Source organism: Bos indicus x Bos taurus, chromosome 19, assembly GCF_003369695.1.
Source record: "Bos indicus x Bos taurus breed Angus x Brahman F1 hybrid chromosome 19, Bos_hybrid_MaternalHap_v2.0, whole genome shotgun sequence".
NCBI lineage: Eukaryota > Metazoa > Chordata > Mammalia > Artiodactyla > Bovidae > Bos > Bos indicus x Bos taurus.
Window position 1 is genome coordinate 45,769,248 of NC_040094.1, and position 24,542 is coordinate 45,793,789.

Consider the following 24,542-nt stretch of genomic DNA (forward strand, 5'->3'; position numbering starts at 1 on the left):
CGCCTGCTTTGTACAAAGGGGCCAGCCCCGACACCCCCATTCCGGACGTCCAAGCCTGTGGGCTCGGGCAGGGATCCTGGGGTAGGAGTGGCCCCAGGGCCCTGACCCTCCCTCTCGATGCACCCACCACTTTGAAGCCGGCCTTGCCAGTCAACTGCATTCATTCAGCGTTTTTCCTGAGCACAGCTGCGTGCCTGGTGCATGGGGCACAGAGATCTATCTTCTCTCCGGGGTGTCTGCCTGGCTGTGTACCCTTGGGATGACCAAGGTGGGGAACGGGAGGGGGATGAATCTAACCCAGGCTCCACCTTTGATGGGGGTTTGAAGGAGAGAGTTTAGAATGGGGGAGAAGGAGCAGAAAGATGCTGAGGAATCTGGGAGGGGGCTTCCAGGAGGTGGCTACAGCCTGGAGCAGGGTAAGGGATCACTGGGTCACCCCTAACTCATTTTGGGGTTCAAGACAAACAGAGCAACAGTAGTCAGTCGCTGGGTGGAGTTAGTCCCTGGAGAAATTCCTATAAGTCAAGGATCTTTCACTGCTTTGGGATAGAGCCCAGCACCACTCAAGGGAGCTAATCATTGGTGCTGGGAATCAGGGGGACCTCAGGGTCTACTGGGTGGCAAGGCCAGAAGGTAGTTAAGGCAGTTCTGGGAAAGATGTGATGAGGGATGCAGGTGGGAGGTGGGAGGGGGGTGGCAAACACATCTGGCTCATCAAGGGAGGTAGGGATAGATTCAAATGGATGGAGAGAGGGAGAGGGGGGCCCTTTGAGAGGAGGGAAAGTTTCTTGAAGGCCAGGCAGAGGCCCTGGGAAGGTAAGTGGGGAAGACTTTGTCCCCTCCCATGTTTCTGTGTCCCACCTTCTGGAGTCCTGAAGGATGCTTCCAGACTTAGCCCTTCACCAAGTGAGACTGTTGCTGGACCACTCAGCTGCAGGCTGCAGCACCTTTCCTCCGTGCCTCCTCTTTAAACCCCTTCTCCTTGTCCCCCAGGATCCCCTTAGGGGGGTCTGGACCCCTTGGTCCATGGCTGGATGTGAAGCACAGGTCCTGCCCATGTGGGCCCCACTTCTGGGTATTGGGATGATCCTTCAGAGTTCCTCTGGGCCAGGGAGGCCTGGGTACCAACCTCATTCCCAAACACTGGACTCTGGAGGTGACTAATCTCACTATCTGCCCTTCTGCTCCCTTCTACTCCAATCAGACACCTTTCCTCCTGGCTCTCATCTCTGTGGCTTGGGGAATGAGCTCTGATGAGGAAGAACCCCTGCTGGCCCACACCCCCCAGCCCCAGAAGCCTCCCTATCCACCCCAGCTCTCCTATCCCAGTCCCTCCCTGGGAACTGCATGCTCCAACCGAAGCCAGAGCCCCTTCCCAGCCTGCAAGCTGGGTGCCTGCTCCCTCACATCCCTTCCCTTCCTCCCTCCCTCCCTCTCCCTGGGCGCTGAGCTGTGGAGCAGAATGATTTCCTGTAATTGGCCAGCAATCCGGCTGCCCGACTTGTTCTATCGACATGCTGGTTAGCTGGAAATTGTATTGGAATCTGAGTGATGGGGAGGGGATGGTGGGGAGCAAAGGGAGGAGGCTCTTTGGGCCCCAGCTGGGTGCAGCCTCAGTTCCGCCAGTGGGATGGAGGAGCTACTAGCCAAGTCTCCCATTTCCAGGAAGGAGTTGGAGGGCCGGCCCACAGTGCCTCAGCACCTCCTGAGTTTTCCTCCTTCTCACCCGCCATCTCTGGGGTCTCTCCTGTCCACCTCATGTGGCCTCGGGTCATCACTGCCACCCAGCTCCCTCTCCTGCCTCTAGGACAGGTTCCTCTTGATCTGGAGTGCCTTTATCACAGCTGCCCTGGCTGTCCCCCTCCCATCCAATTTCTAGCCCTGGTGGCTCCTTAAATGGAGGATCCTAAACCTTCCCCTGCCCCTCCCTTCACCCTCTCCAAGGACAGAGAGACTGAACATCTGAAGAAGAGTTGACGATAACTATCTAAAGACCCGAGGCGTCATAACCGAGGCACTGCAGGTAGTGGGAGGGGCATTGAACTAGGGGTCCAGAGCGTGGGATTATGCCTGTTGGTTACGTGGGCTTCCGGGGCTCAACCTTCTGCACTCTTTCTCAGAGTTGGGAGATTTCAGGAGACAGCTGAGGGAGGTGCTTTGGACAATAAGGCTCTGCTAAGCACCCTAGGGCCGGCCTGGGCCTGGGGATGGTTTTAGGGGCCTGCCTGTCCCCTTCATCCCGCGCCTGGAAGCGGATACGCCTGCAGCCCTCGCCGGCGTCTTTACTGCTCCGCGCCGGGGTGGTGAGGCCGGAAGTGGGTTAAAGGAGAGCAGCAGGGTCCGAGCGTGCGGCTGGAGGGTGGGAGACTGGTCACCCTGTCACAGGGATGGAATGGGGACACGTCCCTCCGCCCCGCGGGGCCCGGGTCTCGCAGCTCCAGCAAATAGGACGCGGCGAGCCGCACGGCTTGTTAATTAGCGCCCCGGGCCCGACCGCGCGCCCGCGCCTCCGCCGCTGCCGGGGAATCTGACGCCGGCCGCGGCCCCGGAGGAGACGGGAACGCCACCGGGAGAAAGTTAGTGATCGCTTGGCTGGCGCCGGTCGCCGAAGCCCGACCCCAATCCGGGCGGGTGCTGCCACCTGCCGGCCGGAGCGGAGGGTGCCGCCGGGTCGCGGGACCAGGGCTTGCGGGGTCGGGGGACAAGCTCTTGCTTTATCCAAGGGGCTCCGGAGCGACCGAGACACGCAGTGATGCCCCAGAGGAAGTAGTATTCCTGTAAAGCACCTTGGGCCACCAAGCATGGGAAGAGGCCGGGATGGCGTTTTCTCCACACCTTCCAGACTGGCCATCCTCTGACATTCTTGCATCCAATTTGGTATACTGGGGCAGGGAAGAAAATAACTCGAGCTTTACTGTTTGCAAAGGGTTTCCGTGGTCCTCCATTAGATTCTTTGATATAAACATCATGAAGACAGGAGGTCATACAGGTAGGAGACAGAGCCTAATGGGCCAGAGGAATCCCAGGTCTGCTCCCTCCCTGTAGGCCCTGGGACACAGCGGGCAGTCTTCTGAACCTTGGCTCTGACCCAAACCAGATCATCCCTCTGGGCGGGGAATCAGAATAATCACTGTTACCTCTGGGTGTCACAATGCAGTGGTGTCAGTATGTCACACGTCTTCACAAGGAGCCATCTTCTCCATGACTGGGGTAATGGTGCTGGGAGAGGTCCATACCCTTCCCTCCTTTCCCCCCTTTCTGGGTCTCAAACCGCAGAAGCAGCCGCCACCCTCTGCCGTTCTCATCCAGCCCTGGACCCACTCTGCAGCCTCCTTGAGCAGCTTCGGCCCCTCCTGGGTTTGCAGTGAGTTAATGAGCTGGTCTCTAAAGTATGAGCAGCTCGGGGAAAGGGGGCACTGAATATGGCCACCACAGCAGTCTCATTTGTCACACTCATTTCTGGCTTTAATAGGCTGCTGGCCGCAGGATCAACACATCAGCAGGTCTGCTGGCTCTGGCAAGAGGAAGCTGATGTCCACACTGGTCTAATTGGGTTGGGGAAGGAAGATGGAGTACGTGGATGTGAGGCTGCCCCAGCACCTCCACTCCTCTCACACAGGTACGTTAGGACCTGGCTGAATCCTCCTGGATGAAGTCAAGAGGGCGACTGTACCTTCTAAGGCTGGGGGAGTGAGGGGCCCAGGTCTTAGTGTGGGAGGAGGCCATGCTTAAGCCCAAATGGTATGAGTGGAGTCTGGGAATCTCAGTTGGTCAGTGATGCTGGGGGTACAGTGGCAGCATGGGGCATTTCAGATCAACACACTTTATTCAGCACCAGTGGCAACTCAGGCTCTGCACCAGGAACAGAGATGAATAAGACACAATTCCTGCCCGCAAAGGGCTTACAGTCTAGGAGAGACCAACCAGCTTTTAGTTGATTATTATACTGTGGATTCAGGTAAAACATGGTAGTGGTGGCAGGGTGGTGACCCAGAGCACCTAATCCCTCCTGGAGCTTCAGGTGGTGCCTGAGCTAGAAGGTACCCAGTTGGGGGGTGGGGGGAGGGTTATTTTAGATTGGGGAGCAGCAAGGCAAAGGCACAGAGGCAAGAAAAATCCAGGTGCATGTGGACCACCAAGAGCTCAGGGAGGTAGAGTGGTAGGGGGCAGGGAGTGGGCTGCAGGGAGTGCCGGGGAAATACCACGGGGGGCGGTGGGTCATCTCAGAAGAGGCCTGGCCTCTGCCCGGATATAGCATCGCCCATAAGCGAATCCTTACTGTATCCTGGCTGAGGGCTTCAGTCTACGAGGGAATCCTGCTTGAAGGGGGCAGCCTTTGGTCCAAACTGATTCCCCGATGTCCACTAAGAGGACATTTTGGCCATGATGGCGCATGTGCTTGGAGACGGTTCAGGCCCAGGGATCCTCCCAGCTTTAAACACTGGTGACAGCCCCTGAGAGCGCTCCTCACCCCCACCCACAAGAAATTAACAATAGTCTCTCAGTGTTACTGTCACAGCCTCTCATGGACACTATTCTGTGGGGGGTTCCATAGGGAAGGGCTCTGGGGAAGGTGGAAAGGAGCATCTGCTGACAGAGGGCTGTTTCCCTGCCTCGGAGAGCATGCCGTATGTGCCCAGAGGAAAGGAAGGCCCAGGGCAGGGCTCCAGCCCGGATCCAGAGTGCATGTGTTGAGGGGTTGGGAGGAAACCCGATGCATTTGTTACCTGGTTTCAGCCTCTGAGGAGATTGAGACCCAGCAGTTCCTGCCTTGGAGGGTCCAGCTAGGGGGAAGGCAGGAGGTAGTGGGTGAGCAGGTAGAGCAGACCGACAATGCCAGCCAGCCCCGTGAGGACCCCGAGCCGCAGTGGCAGGTACTCCAGGGAGTGCTCCAGCTCCGCGTGCAGGAGGACCACCTGGCGTTTGGTGACGCTCCACTCGCCCGAGTTGTCTACAACGTGGCGGGCCATGCGGGCCTTGTCCTTCAGGGGCAGCTGGGCCTTGATCCGGGCCTCCGCGTCCTCACGGCTCAGGTTGTTCCGCCGCATCAGCCGGGCCAGCTGCGTGTCTCGGTCACTACGGACCAGGCAGAAGGGCTGCTCAGGCACTGCAGGCTCTGGACTTCCTCCTCCCTTGTTACAGGGGTGGGCAGCCCTGGAAGCTCGGGCTTCCCCCCACCTCACCCCACTCTTCATGAGCACCCTAGCACCACTGTGGGCTACCTAAGCCCCTTAGTATAAATGGGGAGGGGAAAGAGGGGCAGCAGCTGTTTTCTGCCATCTAGGGTCTCTCTGCTTGGCTACCAGGCCTGAGATTCCTTGGTTTTAAGATGGGAGGATTTGGTCACCTGGAATCAGCGACATCCTGCATCCTTGGATGGATGACCTTTACTGAAAGGCCTGGGTCTGCAAGCTAAATGTGTCCTGCAGTTCCCCTGGGGACCAGGGCCTGCGGCATAAAAATCAGCTTCCTGGGCTTCCACAAAGAGCCCTCTCCTCTTCTCCCCACACCCACCCTGGCACATTCAGAGCACAAGGACTGTGCTGAGACGGTGGCCACTGGGCTGGAGAGCACGGAAGAAGAGAGATGCCCCAACATGCTTCCAACAGGAGCAAGGACTTGAGAACTGGATCCCCTTAGCCCTTGGGACAGGACTGAGCACTGCACAGTAGGCCGAGCAGCACCCAGTCTCCCAGTTCCAGAGAAAATACAAAGACTGCCTCTCTTGCCCGCTCTGATGTTACTGCCTGGTCCTTCCTCAGCAAGCTCCCTGTCCTGCTTTGGCTACACAGGCATCGTCCAGCTGTCCTCTGGAGCAAGGTCATCTCTACCAGCCCCCTAGCTCTCTGACTGCCTAAGCCCCTAGATGGGAACAAGGGGGTAAAAGGCTGCAGCAGCTGTTTTCTGCCGTCTGGGGGTATCTCTGCTTTGCCACTAGGCCAGAGTTTTTCCAGTTATAGGATGGGAAGATCTGATGACTACAGTTTAGTCCCTTTAGTCTACTTGTGGCCTAGACCTGAGGACCTCCTGGGATGTCAAGACAGAAAGGACAGATATAACCTGAACACTAGCCAATTCCAAAGTCACTGAGGACCGAATGTGACAGAGTCATTTCTGGCTGACCAATCAAGGAAGAACTTGTATAAAGATGGTGTTTGTACTGGCCTTGAAAAGTTGGTAGGACTTCTGACTTCCTTTGTTAGGAGGATAGCATGCTGTCAAGGTCATGGGGCCAGTTCCCACCAGGCTGAGAACAAGGACTATATGCAATCCTTGTCAGGGACTCTGCAGATCTGTGGCTGGGAAAGTCTGGCTGAGAGAATGGAGACGGCTTGGGGCCACAAGTGAGCATTCATCCTTTAGAGGGTGAGGCTGAGACCAGTGGGCCTCCCGGGATGTGAAGGCAGAACTCACCAACGGCCCTGCCTGGAGCTCAGCAGGAGTCCCATGTGGTTAGTTTAAGGACTGATGTTGTTTGGGGTAAGTGAATTTTTGCCCAAACATTTACCCAACAATTGGCAAGCTCCTCAAAAAAGTGAATAATCACATTTTGGTATAATCACACTTTGGTAAATCCCCCATATTAGCTCAAATGCCCAAGGGGTAGTTTGCCAGTTAAAGGAGTCCATGTGGGGATGGACTTATTTTTGTTGAGTGTAGATTCCTTTTATGAAAGACAGATAATCCTTCATTTATCTCCTGGGTACTCTCAAGAGTCATACAACCACATATGATAACAGCGGGGGATGTATGGTACCTGGGATGCTGGGAAGGCTCTGGCCAGTGAGTGGGGCTGGAGGATCTCCTGGGAAGCTGGCAAATCCACAAAGCCCCATCTATCTGCCAGGAGCCACAGCTGTCTCTTGGCAAAAGGAAAGCATGGGAGGAGGAAGGTGGGAAACGCAGGCCTGAGTCACCTGGTGACTGCAGATGCAACCAGGTCCTAATTTGTTTACTCAGGACAAAGAATCTGCCTGCAAAGCAGGAGACCTGGGTTCAATCCCTGAGTCGGGAAGATCCCCTGGAAGAGGGAATGGAAACCCACTCCAGGATTCTTGCCTGTAAAATTCCATGGACAGAGGAGCCTGGCAGGGTACAGTCCATGGAATCACAGTCAGACACGACTGAGCGACTAACACTTTCACTTAAACATGATACTCTGAGGTGGGTTTTTTTTTTTTTTTTCTGATCCCTTGGTACAAAGTTTGGAATTATATTAAAACTCCAAGGCAAAGAGAACTGTTTTCATGGAGTCTGCTTGGCCTCAGTTGACAGTCTTTCCCAAACAGGGAACAAAGAAGCCAGAGAGGCTACAGGTTTACACGGGTAGACACAGGCCAGCGAGGGAGAGACGAGGAGGCCTGAGTCCCTGCTCCAGCGGGGGAGAGAAGAGGAGGCCTGAGTCCCTGCTCCAGGCTCAGTAGATTCAGGCTGCCTTTAAATGACAGCCCAGGGCTAGGAGCTGGGAGGGCAAGTGATGCTGGGGGCGCTGAGCACTCCAGGCCCTGCCTCCGGTGTTCCAGGAGCCTCCCCTGCATTAGTCTCTTGAGAAACACCCTGTGCCCAAAATACCTGCAGAGCCAAGGGCCCACCTCTGTGTCTGCTGTATCTGTGGGTGGCATCCCGGAAGTTTCTGGAAGGCAGAGACACCCTGAAGCCTCATCTACACTCACACCCCACTGGGACTATGACTCATTTTCTCTGACAGTTTGATCCTCTTGTTTGCCAAACCTGGATGCCGGTCTGCTCCACATCCTGAGGGATTCTGAGAACAAAGCACCTTCTTTAGCTGAGTTCTGACAGCTCCCTCTCTGCAACTTTCAGTTCATACATATTGCCAGTGGGTGACCCTAGACAAATTCTGTAACTCCTGCCTTGAGTTTCCCATACCCAAGAAATATCAACTCCTGTCCTGACTACCTTATGTTGAGAGGTAAATTGATGTGGGAGCTGTTTGGAAAGTTGAGAAGCGTTACAGGAGGGAAAAGGAAACCACTGAATAAGAACATGGTCCCCCAGGGCAGGGCCCAGCATCTGGGCTGAAATGCCTCCAAGAACCAGCAGGGGGAGCCCTTCCCAAGCACTAGAGAGACACCTGGGGGCCAACACTTCCCCCATCTACCCCAGGCATATCTGGGCCTGGCTCTATAGAGGTCAGTTTCTACAGGCTCAGGGCACTGCTACCCAAACCCCCTGGGCCTCCTGGTCACCACGTGGGGAAAGGGTAAAATGCGATGGGCCATTTCACAGGTACGCGCCTTACCCAGGGGGTGCTCCTTTCCAGCCTCGGTGGGGCCAGGCCATGCCACACACTCACCAGTATACCACCACGGTGTGCTTCATGTACTTGAGCAGTTTCTTGGTCTCAAAAAGCAGGGGGATGTCCAGAATCACGTAGCGGTATCCTGGGGAGAGGCCAGGAAATGCACAAACTCAATTCTATAAGCACACACAGGACTGCATGCTCAGTGTGGGAATGAGCCAAAACCACTGTCCCCCACCATCAGGAGCTCCCCAGCAGAGTGGGGAGACCTTCTAAGGAAAGGCATAACCTGAATGCTCCTGCTAAGTCGTTTCAGTCGTGTCTGACTCTGTGCAACCCCATAGACAGCAGCCCACCAGGCTCCCCCGTCCCTGGGATTCTCCACGCAAGAATACTGGAGTGGGTTGCCATTTCCTTCTCCAATAACCTGAATGCTAGCTGGTTCCAATGCCACTCAGGACAAAATGTTGCAGAAAGTCATTTTGGGGTGGATGTTCCAGGAAGACCTTATAGAAAGGATGGCATTTGTAGTGGCCTTGAAAAGCAGGTAGGACCTCTGAGATTTGAAAATGAGGTGGGCGGAGGTGAGGGTTCCAGGAATGGGAGCGGCTCTGGCTGAAGTGGAGGCCTGGAGCAGAATGAGGCGAGGCTGACAAAGCGGTCACAAAGGGTTGAGTCCCCTGATCTGAAACCCAAAGAGTTGCCATTTCTGAACAGGGGAGATGACACAGCCGAATTATAGGAGACTGGAGAGAGTTTCTGGGAGTAGCTGGGTCCTTTCTGCCCTATTTCACCCACCTTTCCTCAAAAAAAGAGGAAAAGGGGCTTCCCTGGTGGCTCAGTGGTAAAGAACCCGCCTGCCAATGCAGGGGACATGGGCTTGATTCCTGGTCCCGGAAGATCCCACTTGCCAAGGGGCAACTAAGCCAGTATGCCACAACTACTGACCGCAGGCTCTGGAATGTAAGAGCTACAACTACTGAAGCCCGCGCACCCTAGAGGCTGTGCTCTCCAGCAAGAGAAGCCACCACAGTGGGAAGCCTGAACACCGCAACTAGAGAGTAACCCCCACTTGCCACAACTAGAGAAAGCCCAGTACAAGCAGCAACGAAGACCCAGCACAGCCAAAAATAAATTAATTAAATTAAAAAGAGAGGTTCTCCACCCAGGAGCCAGGTCCAAGCCTGGCTCCCTGCTGAAAAGTCCTGCAACGCTATCTATAGATTCTCCCCAAAAAACTCATACGTGGGCAGCAGGAGCTGCCCCAAAGGAAAGAGGCTGCTTCGTGGCATCAGAGGTAGAGCTCCAGCCAGGGAGTACATGTACTGGTCTGGAGGTGGTGGGGTGGTTATGACTAATACTATAGAACCAACTCCCGCAGGGTAAAAGACGCTGTCTAGCCCGCCTACTATTGTGTTGGCCAAAAGGTTCGTTTGGGTTTTCCTGCAACATCCGATGAAAAAGCCTGAATGAACTTTCTGGCCAACCCAATACAAGCCAAGGCCAGTCAAGGGGGCGGCACCCTCACCCACTGAGCAGACACGTCCCTGAGCTTCTCACCCAGAAACACTTTGGGCTCCTAGTTCTCGACACCAGTGACCACTGTATAAGTGTCAACAAGCTGGCATGGGTCCAAGAGCAGTGAGAAAGGGCTGGGCGCTGGCTCTGGCCCAGAGACGCCTGCCTGGCTTGGACGATGCCCCACTGCGAACACTTCCAACCACACGTGGTACCATCCCAGGGGCGTCACAGGGCAGCTGCGCTCCAGGTGGTACAGGGGACGCGGTGACCCAAGCCTCTGGGTTTCCTGTTCCTCAGGGCTCGATGCTCAGGAAGCCCAAGAGACGCTTTCAGGTAAAGCCAGGGTTGAGGGAACAGGCTTTGGGACGTGCCTTGGTGTGCGGCCCCTGCTGTCTCACTTCGGCCCCATTACCAAGCCTCGCCTATGTCGGTGGTTGAAAGGATGACCCACCTCACAGGAAGATGGTTAAGGACTACGAGAGCAAAAGTCTGTAAACCACTCAGCTCCCCGTCACCCAGACCCTCACTTGAGGCTCCACAGATGACGGTTGCTATTACTACCATTACCAGTGCTCCTGGAGGAAGGAGGCCGGCAGCGCGGGCTCCCCGCTCCTCCCCAGCCCAGAGCAGGAGCCGAGTCCAGATCCTCCCGGGCCTTTTATCTCCCTTTTCTGCTCCACTCCCATCCCTTTCTCTCCCGTCACTGTCCTTTCTCCTCGGCCCCTCTCGGGAGCTTGCGGCCAGCTCTTTGGTTCGCTGGCAAAGGGCTATTCAGCTGTCACATCGCTCCTGCTTGATAAGCTCTGCAAACCATCCTGACTCTATTAAGACATCCGTCTGCCTACGCGGAGACCTCCCAACAGCTGGTGATCTTATCTGACGTTTGATTATACCAACTCTGACAGTTGTATTTGTTATACTCATCAGGGGAAAACTGGGACTGAGGAAGCCACAGCTGTCATCCCCATTTTTCACCTTATCGAGCTGAAAAGAGCTTCCTGGCTTTTATTTAAGTGGTGGTGGTTGGGGAGAGGGGAGGCTGGGTAGATGACACAGTGGGAGAACTTTGGAGCAGGTGACATTATCTGATGTGTAATTTTATGAGGGGAGAGCTGCTGCCACCCTGAAGCCCTGAAGACATACATACTCACACCTGGCCTGGGAGAGATCTCGAAAGGGCAGGAATGAAAGGCAGAAGGCCCCACTCCCGGTTGAGGGACGGGCAGGGCGGTGGGGGGCAGGAGCAGTGCAGGGGAGGACAGAAGGGGTCCTGGCACAGACACAAGAGGCAGGACAAAGGCAGCAAGAGTCCAGAGACTCTCCTTGAGGGAGACGGTGGGGAAAGAGGCCTGCAACAAGGAGATGGGGAGCAAAAGCTGGTCTGGTAGGGAGGACATCCAGACCAGTTCCTGCCCGGCCAGGGCTCAGGGGCAGGGAAGGGAGTATCAATGTCCAGGCTGTCTGTCAATTCATCCCTTTCCTTCTGTAGGGAGGTACTGGCCAGGGCGGTGGGGTCAGGGGGGAAGGTCCCCACTCTGTACATGAGAACCTGATGCATGAGAGAATTTGGCCATGATTATAGTGCAAAAGCCTGGAAAAAAACACGAAGGCTCCTCATAGCCTCCAGGAAGCAAAGTCTCAGCCTCGTGACTGGTGACTGACGGCAGACAAGCAGGCAGGCCTTCAACTCAGAGCCTGGGCTGGAGGCTCCAAGTCCCAGAGGCTGGCAGGCAGCTCTGCAGGGCCCTGGGCCAGCCTGTCGCCTGATCCCAAGCCAGGTTCTGGGCTCTCCCCCTTCTCCTGGGGGCTGACCCCATCCTGGACAGTAATGATCAGGCCACCCCTACCCCATGCCGCCCTGAAGAACAGCGCTTGGAATGCAGTGTATGGCTTGGGAAAAGGCTGCCACAGACCCTGCTTTACAAATATGCTCCCCTCCTTTAGACCTGCCTCATCACTTGGCTGGCCCCGCACATGCCCGGCTAGCTCTCTCCACTGAGGCCCAGCCCTGAAGGATTATCCTCCACTGGAATTCACCCCTGCCAGCCCTGGCCATGCTGGAGCCTCCTACCTTCCACCCTGCAAACTTACTCCCCCAGGCAGCTCAACCAGCACCAACTCTGACCACAGTTTACATTTGCTTGGTGACCCACAGTCATGGTGTGGACTCTTAGTCCCTAAGAACTTTCGAGATGGTATTATTAGCTTCACTTTGCGGAGGAGGAAACAGGCAGAGGGGTGGGCTCACTCTGACAGTCATGCAGCTGGAAACCATGAGGGCTGGGACTTAAACTCTGGTCTTACGACTCCATTATTCGTCAAGTATTATATTCCCTGAAGCTTCCCTGGTGGCTCCTCGGGAAAGAATCCACCTGCAGTGTAGGAGATGCTGGTTTGATCCCTTTGTCAGGAAGATCCCCTGGAGAAGGAAATGGCAACCTGCTCCAGCATTCTTGCCTACAGGTTTCCATGGACAGAGGAGCCTCGTGGGCTACAGTCCATGGGGTCACAAGAGTCACACAAGACTTAGCAACTAAACCACGACAACAACATCATTATTACTCCCACCCCTATGAGAAAAATCAGCTTCCTGGAGTTCAGGGCTCAAAAGCCTCAAGCACCTCTTCTCGTTAAACTGTCCACTCCCTTAAGAGTTGAGGAACATCACTTCATCTTTCTGGGGCTGGTACCCGGCTACACAGGGGATGCCAATGAGCAGAGTGAATTTGACAGCCTGCATGAAAACTGGTTCCTCCCTCCATGGACAATCTCTGCACAGAAGGGTTTGAGCCTGGAGGAACCGGCTCTGCCCTGCCTGGTCCCAGGTCCAGGACTTACCCCGAAGGAAGTACTTGAAGGTCTCTTTCATCATTTCCTTGCAGATCTCAGGATGGGTGATGCTGTTGAGCAGGTGCCGCCGGTCGGGCTGGTTAAAGATCAGGTCGCCCAGGACCTTGCGATCGATGTCGCCGTTCTCCAGCAGGACCTCGGTGCCAAAGGCCTCCACGATGCGCCGGTGGGCTGGGTATCCCGGCTGGACAACTGGGGCAGGAAGAGGAACCTGGGTCATTCTCTGGAGCCTCCAGGCCAACAAGGACACTCCCAGGGGCTACAGGCAAAATGATGGGGCAACCCAGGGGTGCTTCTTTCAGCTGGAGCAAAAACAAAATGAGGGAGACTTCCTTGATGGTCCAGTGGTTGAGATCCACCTGCCAATGCAGGGGACGTGGGTTCGATCCTTGGTTCGGGAAGATCCCATGTGCTGAGGGAGCCACTAAGCCCACATGCCGTAACTACTGAGCCCGTGTGTCTAGAGTCTGTGCTCCACAACAAGAGAAGCACCACACTCAGAAGCCTGTGCACCGCAACCAGAAAGCAGCCTTCTTTCGCTGCAACTAGAGAAAAGCCCGTGCAGCAATGAAGACCAAGTGTAGCCAGAAATAAATAAGTAATGTTTTAAAAATCAGAGGAGGGAAAGCAGTTAGGGAGGGGACCAGAGTACACAGAATCCCTCGTGTTGGTCATGGGGTGAGGGGAGGGGGAGGGAAGAGTGAGCAGAAGAGGGGGGGCCACAGGGGCTGGGAGCAGGAGGCCAGGCTGATGGGAAAGGCCTGTGAAAAGGTGAGGCCTGATGGAAGGAAGGAAGCAGAGAGGAGCTGCAAGGTACAGCTGTGCCCACAACTCACTGTGCCGGGCAATGATGTCCACATCGATCACCGCACAACCCAGCTGCTGGAACACCTGGATCACTGAGCTCTTGCCTGAAGCGATGCCCCCTGTCAGGCCCACCAGGAACATCTTCCCAGGAAGGAGGGAGGTCGGTGAGACCAAGAACCAGGAGTCTGGAGTCACAGAGGCCAAGCTCCCCAGTGGTGAGGGTCCTCCACAGGAACGCCAGAAGGACCTGCCCATGGGACAGAGCAGGCCTGGTCAGTGTGGGGCCAAGAGGCTGAGGGAAGGTGAAGCAAAGGCAGGCAAAGCAAGGCAGACACAGCCTGGCCAGGCAGTGCCACGGCTTGAGCTTCAGGGGCTCTGGATCCACCTGAGACAGAAAACTCTTTACCGGGAGGCCTCCGGTATTTTAAAAACATTCACAAAGAAGGCAAACTAACACACTATGTAAATTTAGCCATCAAAACGCTGAGCAGGAAGAGCAAGGTCAAGTGCTGTTAAGCAGACAGAGCTTTCTGGAGGCGGCGATACCCCACTGAGGGCAAACTTCCCACAGGAAGGGGACAGCTGTCCCTCTGGGGTGAACCCCAGCCTCCGCTTCCTCGTCTGGACAAGAGGCTCACAAGAGGAAATGGCCTGCTCGTGTGCCCTAGCGCTAGAACTGGGACAGCCTGGGCAGCTGGTTGAGACTGAGAGGAATAATCCCAACTCCTCATCGAAGAAGTGACCGAGGTGAGGAGCCCAGCCACAGGCAGGCTGGGTGGCCACTTAGCCCAAAGTTTGGAGAAGGATGGAGCATGCCAAGAATAATGAGGAAAGGATGACAGGCTTGGCAGGGAGATAGCCTTAAACCTGGCGTCGTGACTTGCGGCTCTCAGACGGAGAAGTTGCAATACAGCCCAGAGGCTAGAAGCATGTATCCCTTCAAATTCAGCTCCTCCACTTACATGCCATGCAATCCAGGGCAAGTCACTTGCCTCTGGGAACCTCAGTTTTCTCATCCATAAAATGGGGTAAAATGGGGACGACAGAACCTGCCTCCTAAGGCCGTTGTGCAGAAACTCTGCAGACTGACTGAGAAAATGCATCTGTAGCCCTTAGCGCACTACCACTCACATGGTAAATAACCAGGAATGGAGGTGAGGGTGCTGGTGCAGGGTGGACGCTGGGGGTTATGCTCTTGTGGCAAGGCACGGAAAGGAAAAAAGACTTTCATGAAATAAGGTCTCCATTCCTGCAACTGCAGACTCTCACCATAGATTTTAAGCTATGTTGCATTTTCAGTAAACATGGTTACCATGTCCTGGACTTTGTTCCCAAGCTGGGAGAAATTAGATCAAAGGCCAGGTCTCTCTCATCCTTCCTTCAGAAGTGTCAAAGGAAGCATTTCCAGGACCTTGAAATCTGTCACAGGACTTTTTTTTTTGGTTAAACAGCAGACTTACTGTCCTGATTACACTTTGCTTGAGCTTATATTCCAGTAGTCATGTACGAATGTGAGAGTTGGACCATAAAGAAGGCTGAGTGCCAAAGAATTGATGCTTTCAAACTGTGGTGCTAGAGAAGACTCTTGTGAGTCCCTTGGACAGCAAGGAGATCAAACCAGTCAATCCTAAAGGAAATCAACCCTAAAATACTCATTGGAAGGACTGATGCTGAAGTTGAAGCTCCAATACTTTGGCCACCCGACACGAACAGCTAACTCACTGGAACAGACCCTGATGCTGGGAAAGACTGAGGGCAAAAGGAGAAGAGGGCGGCAGAGGATGAGATGGTTGGATGGCATCACTGATTCAACAGACATGAACTTGGGCAAACTCCAGGATGGTGAGGGACAGGGAGACCTGGCGTGCTGCAGTCCAGGGGGTCACAAAGAGTCAGACACGACTGAGCTACTGAACAACAATACTGAAGTGAGCCTGCCTCTCCTGAGGACACAGCAGTGATGGGGAGGCAGCCGCTTGGACGTGGGCAGGCTGGCTGGGTGGCTCGGGGTGACACCAACCTAGAAGTTGAAATCTGCCCGGGCTCATTCTCATTCAGGGAAGCCTGGGATGGAGACAGGAAAATATCCACCAGTCACCATCCAAACGTAGTTCTGACTAAATTATTAAACCGTTTACAAAGACTGCTCCTCAATCTCTGAGACTGGAGTTGCCCTCAGGTAGGTTTCCCCACAGCTTACAAAAGAGGAGTTAAGGGTTCAGCTGTGAAAGAATTTGTTTTTGGTCCACTCAGCTGATGCTTTGAAATGGAACACCCAACAGCGGCATTCTTCATCCCAATGGTCTCCTATTGTCCCTAAAGCCCTGGGTCTGCTCTTCTGCTGAAGACACACCTGGAGGCACAGAGTGGGGCCGGAGAACTGGCCTCAGCTGAAGGAAAGGACGGGGCCTGCTTCTCCGCAGGGGCCTGACACCTCATCAGTGAGAGCAAGCCGCTGCCACCTGGTCAACCGAGTGTTCTGAGTTGGGTAAGGGAGCCTGGAAGACCACGTGGCTGAGCAGACCTCACCTCCTGCCTGCACACAGGACAGGACCCTTCTGGAGACCTACTGCACCAGGTCTCAGGGGAGAGGGGTGGAGGCACCCAGGGAGTTCTGCTGTGTCCCAGGGCTTGGGACGGGCTATTTGTTTATGATGGTACAGACTGAGAACCAGAGAAGAGGGGACTTGCCCAGGATCACAACTAAAAGCAGAGCCTGGATGGAAATCAGGGCTCCTAACTCTGTGTCCAGACCTCTGCCTTCATGTACTCAGAGAATGGGAAATTAACTTACATTTAGATTCAGACGAAATAAGGAGGGTGCGTCTGTCTACAGGGGCCGAAGAAAAATGATTTCTTAATGATCACACTGGTTTCCCTCTGCAGAACAGGGGGCCGAGTCTAAGGCATGACCACCAGGGCACAGGCTCAGTGTCTGCCCCTGGCTCCTGGGGTAACCTAGTGAGGATCCCCCCTTCTTGGGGCCCTGGCTGACAATCTGTAGAAACAGACTCACAGTGGCTTGGCCTCCGCTGGGAGGGGCGAGGGGATGGAGGCGTGCATGCCCTGGGAGGCTGTGAGCCCCTGGCTTAAAGACAAATACCAGCTGTTCCAGTCCCATAAGTCCCTCCATAGCTTGCTCCCTCACAAACCGCTGACTGAGCCCCTCTGGGCTTTGCAGCAACCAAAGTGAAACCCAGGTCTTGCCCCTCAGGAAAGCTTGGTGAGACAGACAGTAACAAATGAAACCAGCCAAGAAGAGAACACTGACAGGTGACAGAAAGCTGTCACATGGTACCCACTTTGGGGCTGGGGAGTGCCGTTCTGCCCCCAGGGGCCGCCCGGACCCTCAAGGCTCAGCAAGGAGGAAAGGTTTAGGTTCCAAGCTGCCTGGAAGTCAGGCCCCTGGTCCCACCCAGACCTCCCCCGTAGCTCTGCCCCAGGCACCTACAGGAGCGGTGACCACCTCTGACATCCTCTTCCTGGTGTGGCTCAAAATTCATCACTCTGTAGAATCCGCTCCAGTTCCCCTCACGGCACTGCCATCCTAAAGCTGGCTGTGATCTGAATCCCCTGTGAAACTTTAGAAAAAGTGTAGAAGAAACCCAGCGTCCACCCTAGGCCCCTCTCTCTGAATCTAGGGCGCAAACCCGCGTCCCAGCCAATCAGACACCAGAACCCCGGTAAAAATGGAAGGCCGTGGACTGGAGTTGAGAGGCCTGGTCCCAGCCTCTGCACTCTGCCAGAAAACTAGCTGTGATTTTGGGAAGCCTCCTCGGCAGCCTGGCCCAAGGTGGGAAGTGCTCCGAAGAGAGAAACAGCGGAGCTCCAAACACCTGGCCCCGTCTGCTCCTCTGTCTCCACACCTGTAAACATGGGGCTGGACTTCCAGCAGGAACAGCAGCAGCCCCGGGGTAGGCTGTGAGTCACGCTGGTGTGTCCTTCCTCCCCTCCTGTGGTCCAGCGAACTTCCCAGGGTGACCAAGGAATGACAGGCCCACTGGTGGCCGGCCGTCTCCCTCCTCAGCACCCAAAGCTGTTCAGAGCGTTGGCTGAGCTGGAGAAGGAAGGACAACACCAGGGCCCACAGCGACAAAGAGAAGCCAGTGAGTGGGAGCTGGATTCCAGAACTGATTCCGGGCCTGGGATCCCGGAGGGGGTGAGGGGAGCCACATCCAGTCTTTTCTTGTCCCTCTGTCTCCACATCAATGGGAGGCAGCAGGGAGTAAAGAAAGGGTAAGGACTGGGATTGGGGGAGGTCTTCAGCCCTGTGAGGTGACGACAGAATTCTGTTGTGCTCCACTACTGCTGGGCTCCTTGGTTTTAACCTCTTGGGCCCCCATGGTCTGGAGATGACAAAGAAAATACATTTGGGGAAGGTTGATCTCCCTTGGAATCTCCCCTGGCAGGGTTTCTTAGGGAACAATGAGTGGACTGCTTCACGGGCCTCCAGACGGCCCCGTGCCATCTGGGGAATTCTCAGTCCACCATGCCCACCCTGCTAACCTAAGCCACCGCACCCTAGACCCCTGCAGAAGCCCGTGACCTGGCAACCCCTCCCCCCAGTCCCTGCCTCACTTCTCTCAAGGCAGCCAGGCTCGTGGCTTAACGTGAACATCTGCTCCTGTCATTCCCGTCTAAAATCTTCGATGTATTTCTCCTCCTCCTCGACTTCGGAGGTCTCTGGGTCCTGTGATACCTCTCACTGTCTACCCCCGCTCCCATCCCCTCCGCCACTCCTCGTCCACACCTGTGCTCGTCACGTGTGCCTGCTGCCTGTCCCTGAACACGCAGGCTCTTTCCTACCTTGGAGCCTCCACGTCTGTGGTTCCCCTGTCCGCCACCCTCACCTCCTGGCTGACTCCTCGAGTCATCCCTTCAGCCAATCAGGCACCAGGCACTGTTCAGAACAAGGGCGCCTGCCCCCACGGAGCTCACACTCCACTGAAGGAGGTAGTTGGGGAGGTATAGAAACAGAAAGGTCACAATATGTGAAGCAGTGCTAAGTGGGGGAGGGGATCAGGAAGGATGGGGGTCCTTGCTTTAACTGAGGGACCAGAGTGGTCACTCTGAGTCAGGACCTGACAGCAGCAGGGAGCAGGTCACCTCTCTCAGTACAGCCTCGTGCCCCTCTTAATCCACACTGGGCCCCTCACACCTCTCACCACTTCCTTTTCTCTTCTTCCCTTGTGCCCACCCGGCTTTGTACTTCTGTTTGCATGATGATGATTAGATAAAATAAGCTCCACAAGGCCACAAGCTGTGTCCAGCGCTTGGACCTTTTGTCCCTAGCATCTAGTCCAGGGTCTGTCACTCACCAGGTGAGTGATATTGGTCACCTTATTTAACCTTCCTTTGAGTTATTTAACCCTCATCTGTAAAATGGAGCTAAGGAGCCCTACTCTTGGTTGCCATGAAAAGTAAATGAATTAATATATGTAAAGTGCTTAGAACAGTACTTAGCACCCACGGAGCTCTCAACCAAAGCTCCCTTTTCATTTGGATAGTGTTTGCTGATCATCGTAGAATGAATAACAGAACAACTCCATGAGCAGGGAAGGGGACCGGAAATACTTGGGGTCACATTCTCCCTTCATCGGCACAGGGGAGGCTCCCAGCATGCTCCTCTATCCATGAGAACACACTGCTCTCTGCTAGTAAATCCCTCCTGGAGAAAAGTGGAGACAAACAGAACCCCCGGCGGCTTCAAGCAGAGTAAGGGACTGATATGTGAATGGACACTCTCTGCTCCCTCAGGAGAGCTCAGGGCTTGGTTGGGAGCGAGTTCTCTTGTTCTGCGTCTCCCAAGCAACAGCCCCACACCTGCCGGCTGGGGCCAGGAGACTGCTCCCTCATTAACTTCCAGCCTCCTTCCTCCTCTGCAGCCTCTCAGGATTTCACCCTGGGCCGGCCTGACCGGCCACGAGTCTTTCCTTTGATTTACTTTCCAAAGCGGGTGTATCCACTTTGCTCCAATGATCAATATAATCATTCATGAAAACGAGTTGTTCCCTACCTTGGGACCCAATTATTTTCTTGTGGAACCAGAGGTTGCAAAAATATATTGTTTTCCAGTTAACTAGTAAGTGCTATTTTTATCTACGCTTTCCCCCTCCTGATCTTTCATTATTGGTGAGAGGCTGCTGTTTAAACCTGAGTCCAAGTTCTCCTCATCCGCTGGACCTATATTACACCAGCACCTCCTCCTCCGGGTTGCCAGGAGCTGGAGGGAGTCCCCAGAGCAGGTGTGGCGCTCAGCCTGCCTCTCCCTCTGCCCTGCCACCACCAAGGGAAGGCAGGTCTTTCTTCTACAGCCCCCTCCAGGCACACACCACTGCTCCAGGGAGGTTTTATGGGTGGACAGGGAGGTTGTTGGAGAAGGCAATGGCACCCCACTCCAGTACTCTTGCCTGGAAAATCCCATAGATGGAGGAGCTGGGTAGGCTGCAGTCCATGGGGTCGCTAAGAGTCCCACACGGCTGAGCGACTTCCCTTTCATTTTTCACTTTCATGCATTGGAGAAGGAAATGGCAACCCACTCCAGGGTTCTTGCCTGAAGAATCCCAGGACGGCAGAGCCTGGTGGGCTGCCGTCTGTGGGGTCACACAGAGTCGGATACGACTGAAGTGACTTAGCAGCAGCAGCCCCAGCAGGGAGGTTGTTTGGACTGGACAACTATGCTAGTGCCACACAGAAAAAAGATCACAGGGAAGGCCAAACCCCAGGGGCTGTGAAGTCAAGGGCCTCGGCTGGGATGGCAGCCACGTGGCCTTGGGCAATATTCTCCAGCGCTGTGGGCTTCTGTGTCCTTACATATAAAATGGGATTAATAATGACTACTTGGGACTTTCCTGGTAGTCCAGCGGTTAAGACTCCAAGCTCCCAATGCAGGGGACCTGGGTTCAATCCCTGAGGGGGAGCTAGGATTCTGAATGCTGCATGGCCCAGTCAATAATAACTACGCACAGGGGTTTCATCAGGGCTGAACGAGGTACATATGCCACCATCGCCTCATCTTTCCTAACTCCACGTGTGACACGTCTGTGGTGGCGGTCTACTCCTTTCCCTGAAGGGCACCTCTGTCCTTTCAGCTGCTCAACCCCAAACCCTGAGCATCCTTCCGGTTCCTCTCTCACAATCTTCATCCAACCCACCTGCCCCCTGCCAGCTCTACCTCCCAGACACGCCTGGTTCCCCCCAGCCCCGAGTCTGGCTCCCAGGTCACTGCAGTGAGTGATCTGCTGCCGCCTTTGCGCCCTGACAGTCTGCTGGTCACACAGCAGCTAGTGTGATCCTAATTCAGATCACATCACCTCTCCGTCTCAGAGTTCCTGTCTGTCTCCGGAGAGACTCAGCTCCAGCCTCTCTGGGCACCTCCTCCCACTCCTCCCATCAAATGAGACTCTCCAGTCATCTTGGCTCCTTGCTACCCCTTGACTGTGTTGGGCACCTCCCACTTCGGGCCTGTGGACATGCTGGCTGTTCCTTCCACATGCAGGACCCTTTTCCCAAAGGTCACAAGACCCCTTTCCCCTTCTCTGTCCCACTGCTACCCAATTAGACTGTCCTGAATATATAAAGTAGCATCCCTCTGTTTCCCTCATGTTCCACTTTTCTTCACTGCGCTTATTATCACCCCTCAATATGTCTACGTGATTATTTGATGTAATGTGCCTCTCCCCCTAGAATCCGAGCACTATTGTATTTAAGGTGCTTAAAACAGGGCCCAATAAGTAGAAGGGCCTCAAAAAGCATCTACTGAATACACAAAGTGTTAGTCGTTCAGTTTGCAACCGTACAGACTGTAGCCCTCCAGGCTCCTCTGGCCACGGAATTCTCCAGGCAAGAATATTGACGTGGGTAGCCATTCCCTTCTCCACAGGATTTTCTCGACCCAGGGATCGAACTCTGGTCTCCCGCATTTTGGGTATTTTTTACCATCCGAGCCACCAGGGAAGCCCCTGAATACATGAAGCACACAGCTAAATGTCCAGCTCATGGGTAAGCAGGGTTAGGGTTAGTTGCTCATTCTGAGGCAGGAGGCAGATGCCCCTACCCCCACCCCCCAGGGTAAAAAAAAAAAATGGAGATTCATTCTCTATTGACCAAAAAACTCCAAGACGTTAATAGCAGGACAATTAAGGGAGGAGGCTGGACCCTGCAGAGACCACATATTTCTCATTCCTGAAGTCAGGAGACCTCCCTGAACACACGTGGGCCGAAAAGGTTCCTAGGAGGCCAAAGGGGAATCATGTCAAGGGATGATCTACCCAGATGCTTTTTCGGTAGGATCCATCTTGGCTAAAAGATGCGTACGCCCACATGGAAGGATCTTAAGATATAACGAATATGGACCGTGAACCAGGCAAATCATAATGACTGGCCAAAGGAAATAGGGAAGAAATACCCCAAAAAAGTAATTCAAACTACCACGAAGGCGAGACTCAACAACTCAGGGACCCTCCCTTTGAGTCTGCCCCGTGTGTCTAGCCACACGTACTGTACTCTTTCCTCCTAATAAATACTTTACTTGCTTCACTACTTTCCATCTTTGTGGAAATTCTTTTCTGCAGAGCTGAAGGGCCAGGGCCCTTGTCACTTACCACTGGTCTAGTGGCTAGGATCCAGTGCTTTCACTGCCGCGACCCAGCCTCAACCTCTGCTTGGGAACCCAAGCCCCACTCCAAAGCCACTGCAGGCTGAGGTCACATGAGATCAATTCTAGCAAATATACAGGGATACATACATGAATTAAAAGAAAATGTTCCACTCAGCTTATTAAGAGAAGCATTTCAAATAAGAGTTAGGTTTAACAATGATTAAAACTAGTTGTTTTGGTCAGTTTTGTACTTTACAATTTTGGAACTCAGTCTAAAAGAAAATGTTTAACGGTATGACAACACAATTTTCAAAAATGTTTTAGTTTTTATAAGTATTTTTGTAGCAGAGCAGAACAACAAACCAAAGACTTTCAAGTATAAAACTGATTTGACTAGAAAAAGAAATTCTGCGGAGGAAATTAAGTGGAAATAGGAGTTTAAGGAGGAAAAAGTAACATGTAAAATTTCAACTGTTCAATAAAAGCTGGTTCATGTAATCTTTTGCAAGGATGAGGGAACATCAAATCACTATGGCATTTAGATTCCTTTGCAGACTTAAGTGCCTTGACAGTTTCATTTTTAAGATGTCAATATTTACAATTAACCAGAAATCACGGTCTTTGCAACTATTGAAACTTTCAGAGAAAAATTTAAGCAACCTAAAAAATGTGAAGAGTGGGTAGTTTTCGAAAGGAAGCTGAGCTCAATGGCTACTGCTGGCCTGCCTTCAGTCGTAAAGGCACAGGAACCAAGTGAGGTTCTGAGCCCTTTGAACACGCTTCCCATAAGGACAGATTCAGACCTTGCTCAAGAGACAGAAGAGGATTTGGGGGGAATTTAGGGCCCTCGTAAGGGAAAACTACCCCAACCGGCCTGTCCACTTCCTATCTCTATTATGTTACCATGTCCCCAGGCTTGTCTGCACCCTGCCAAATCCATCTGATTTACTTAGGCAAATCTGCACTCCCGGCCCCAAAGAAAACACATTTCAAAGCTTTCCATTTCCTCAACTTTAAAACTAGGACTCAATTTCAAGGTTCATTCGGGTGAAAATTTCCCCATAACTAAGAGACAGAAAATTTTTTGCAAATTTCGTAAACAAACTCAGCGCCAGAGGCGCCAACGCCTCCATTTGGGGAGCGGGGAGAGGGGAGAGAAGTAGGCTGCCCTTTTCATCAACGCAAGAGTTGGGAACTCCACGCCATCAATGTTTCACGTGAGCAAACAAGAGTCGGAGCGGTACCCACAGTCACACAACTGGAAATGGCAGAGGCTGGATTCAAAAATCAAACAGATCTGACCACAAAAGTCTGAAGTGCAGGGGGTGGTTATTTAGTCTCTAAGTCGGGTCGACTCTTGCGGCTCCATTGACTGTAGCTGCCAGACTCCTCTGTCCATGGAATTCTCCAAGCAAGAACCCTGGAGTGGGTTGCCATTTCCTTCTCCAGGGGAGCTTCCCATTCCAGGGATCGAACCCGGGTCTCTGAACTCTGCAGGCAGATTCTTTACCGAGTGAGCTACGAGGGAAGCGGCTTTGGCCTAAACCTTGGTTTAAATTCACTATTTCCACTGCTTTCTAGTTGTAAACCTGTCTCCACAGCTCTAAAACATCACCTTACTTAGTAGGGTTGTTGTCAAGGCAATGAGCCACGGAGGTAAAAGCGTTTGACCAAGAGCTGCTACATAGTATGTGCTCAATAAACTGTAACCGAGGCTCAAAAGAAAGGCGCGTATTCTACGCCAGCCCAGCACCACTACTGCGCCGAGAATACGGCGCCTGGACACAATGCCTCCAGGCTGGACGAAGCCCTTCAAGCGCGGGAGCCTGAACGCCAGAGTAGACAAAGCGGCCCCAGGGGCCGCAAACCGGCCAGCCCCCTAACCCGGGTCCGGCCGCTCCCATTTGCCCATGCGGCGCGCTACGTACCCTGGGACTCTGACACGGCTTGGCCGCCGCCGCTCGCCCAATCTCAGAGGCGCTTACTGGGTGGCTCTCTGAAGACAGGCGGGGCCTCGGGAGCGCGCGCACGTGGACCGGACGTCCGGCCAGCTGAAGGTGGGCGGGGCCGGCGACTGGGGGCGGGACCCGGAAGGCGCCCCTCCCTAGCGTGCTGGGCAGGTGGGGATCGCAGGATTATTCTGCTCTGGGCGCTAAAACATTCCCAAACTGGAAGAAACCCGGGGCGGGCGGGGCCTAGCTTCAAGTTCAGGACTGGCCACCACTAGCTGTGCAGCCTCTGGCAATGGTTAACAATAGCCATGGTAGTGGCTACTGCCAAGTCTTAACAGCACTCTGTAAGCATTCTCATTGAATCTTCACAGTCCTTGAGGTAGATACCATTACCATCCCCATTTTTTAATTATTTTGGCCTGGCTGGGCAGCTTGTGGGATCTTAGTTCCCCGACCAGTGATTAAACTCCACCCTCATCAGTGAAACTGCAGAATCCTAACCACTGGACTTGTTGCAGGAAGGGGAACCCCTTCCAGGGCCTGAAACTGG

At 54.0% G+C, this 24,542-nt stretch overlaps 1 protein-coding gene across 1 annotated transcript; it reads right to left on the bottom strand.

Annotated features, from left to right (window-relative positions):
- Positions 1-3,807: 3,807 nt before the first annotated feature.
- Positions 3,808-24,069, bottom strand: DCAKD (dephospho-CoA kinase domain containing). Its single transcript, XM_027517277.1, has 5 exons — positions 23,969-24,069; positions 13,471-13,688; positions 12,623-12,826; positions 8,318-8,405; positions 3,808-5,076 (listed from the first exon to the last, which is right to left on the bottom strand). The coding sequence occupies exons 2-5, from the start codon at positions 13,580-13,582 to the stop codon at positions 4,785-4,787; spliced, it is 696 nt and encodes a 231-aa protein (XP_027373078.1). The 5' UTR covers positions 13,583-13,688; positions 23,969-24,069; the 3' UTR covers positions 3,808-4,784.
- Between the last annotated feature and the right edge of the window lie 473 nt (positions 24,070-24,542).

Excerpts from the sequence above, each read along its gene's own strand:
- DCAKD (XM_027517277.1), bottom strand. The coding sequence starts at position 13,582 with ATGTTCCTGGTGGGCCTGACAGGGGGCATCGCTTCAGGCAAGAGCTCA. Across the intron at positions 12,827-13,470 it reads GGACATCATTGCCCGGCACA|TTGTCCAGCCGGGATACCCA; the intron begins GTGAGTTGTGGG and ends TTCCTGCCCCAG. Across the intron at positions 5,077-8,317 it reads CACACCGTGGTGGTATACTG|TGACCGAGACACGCAGCTGG; the intron begins GTGAGTGTGTGG and ends CCTGGTCCGTAG.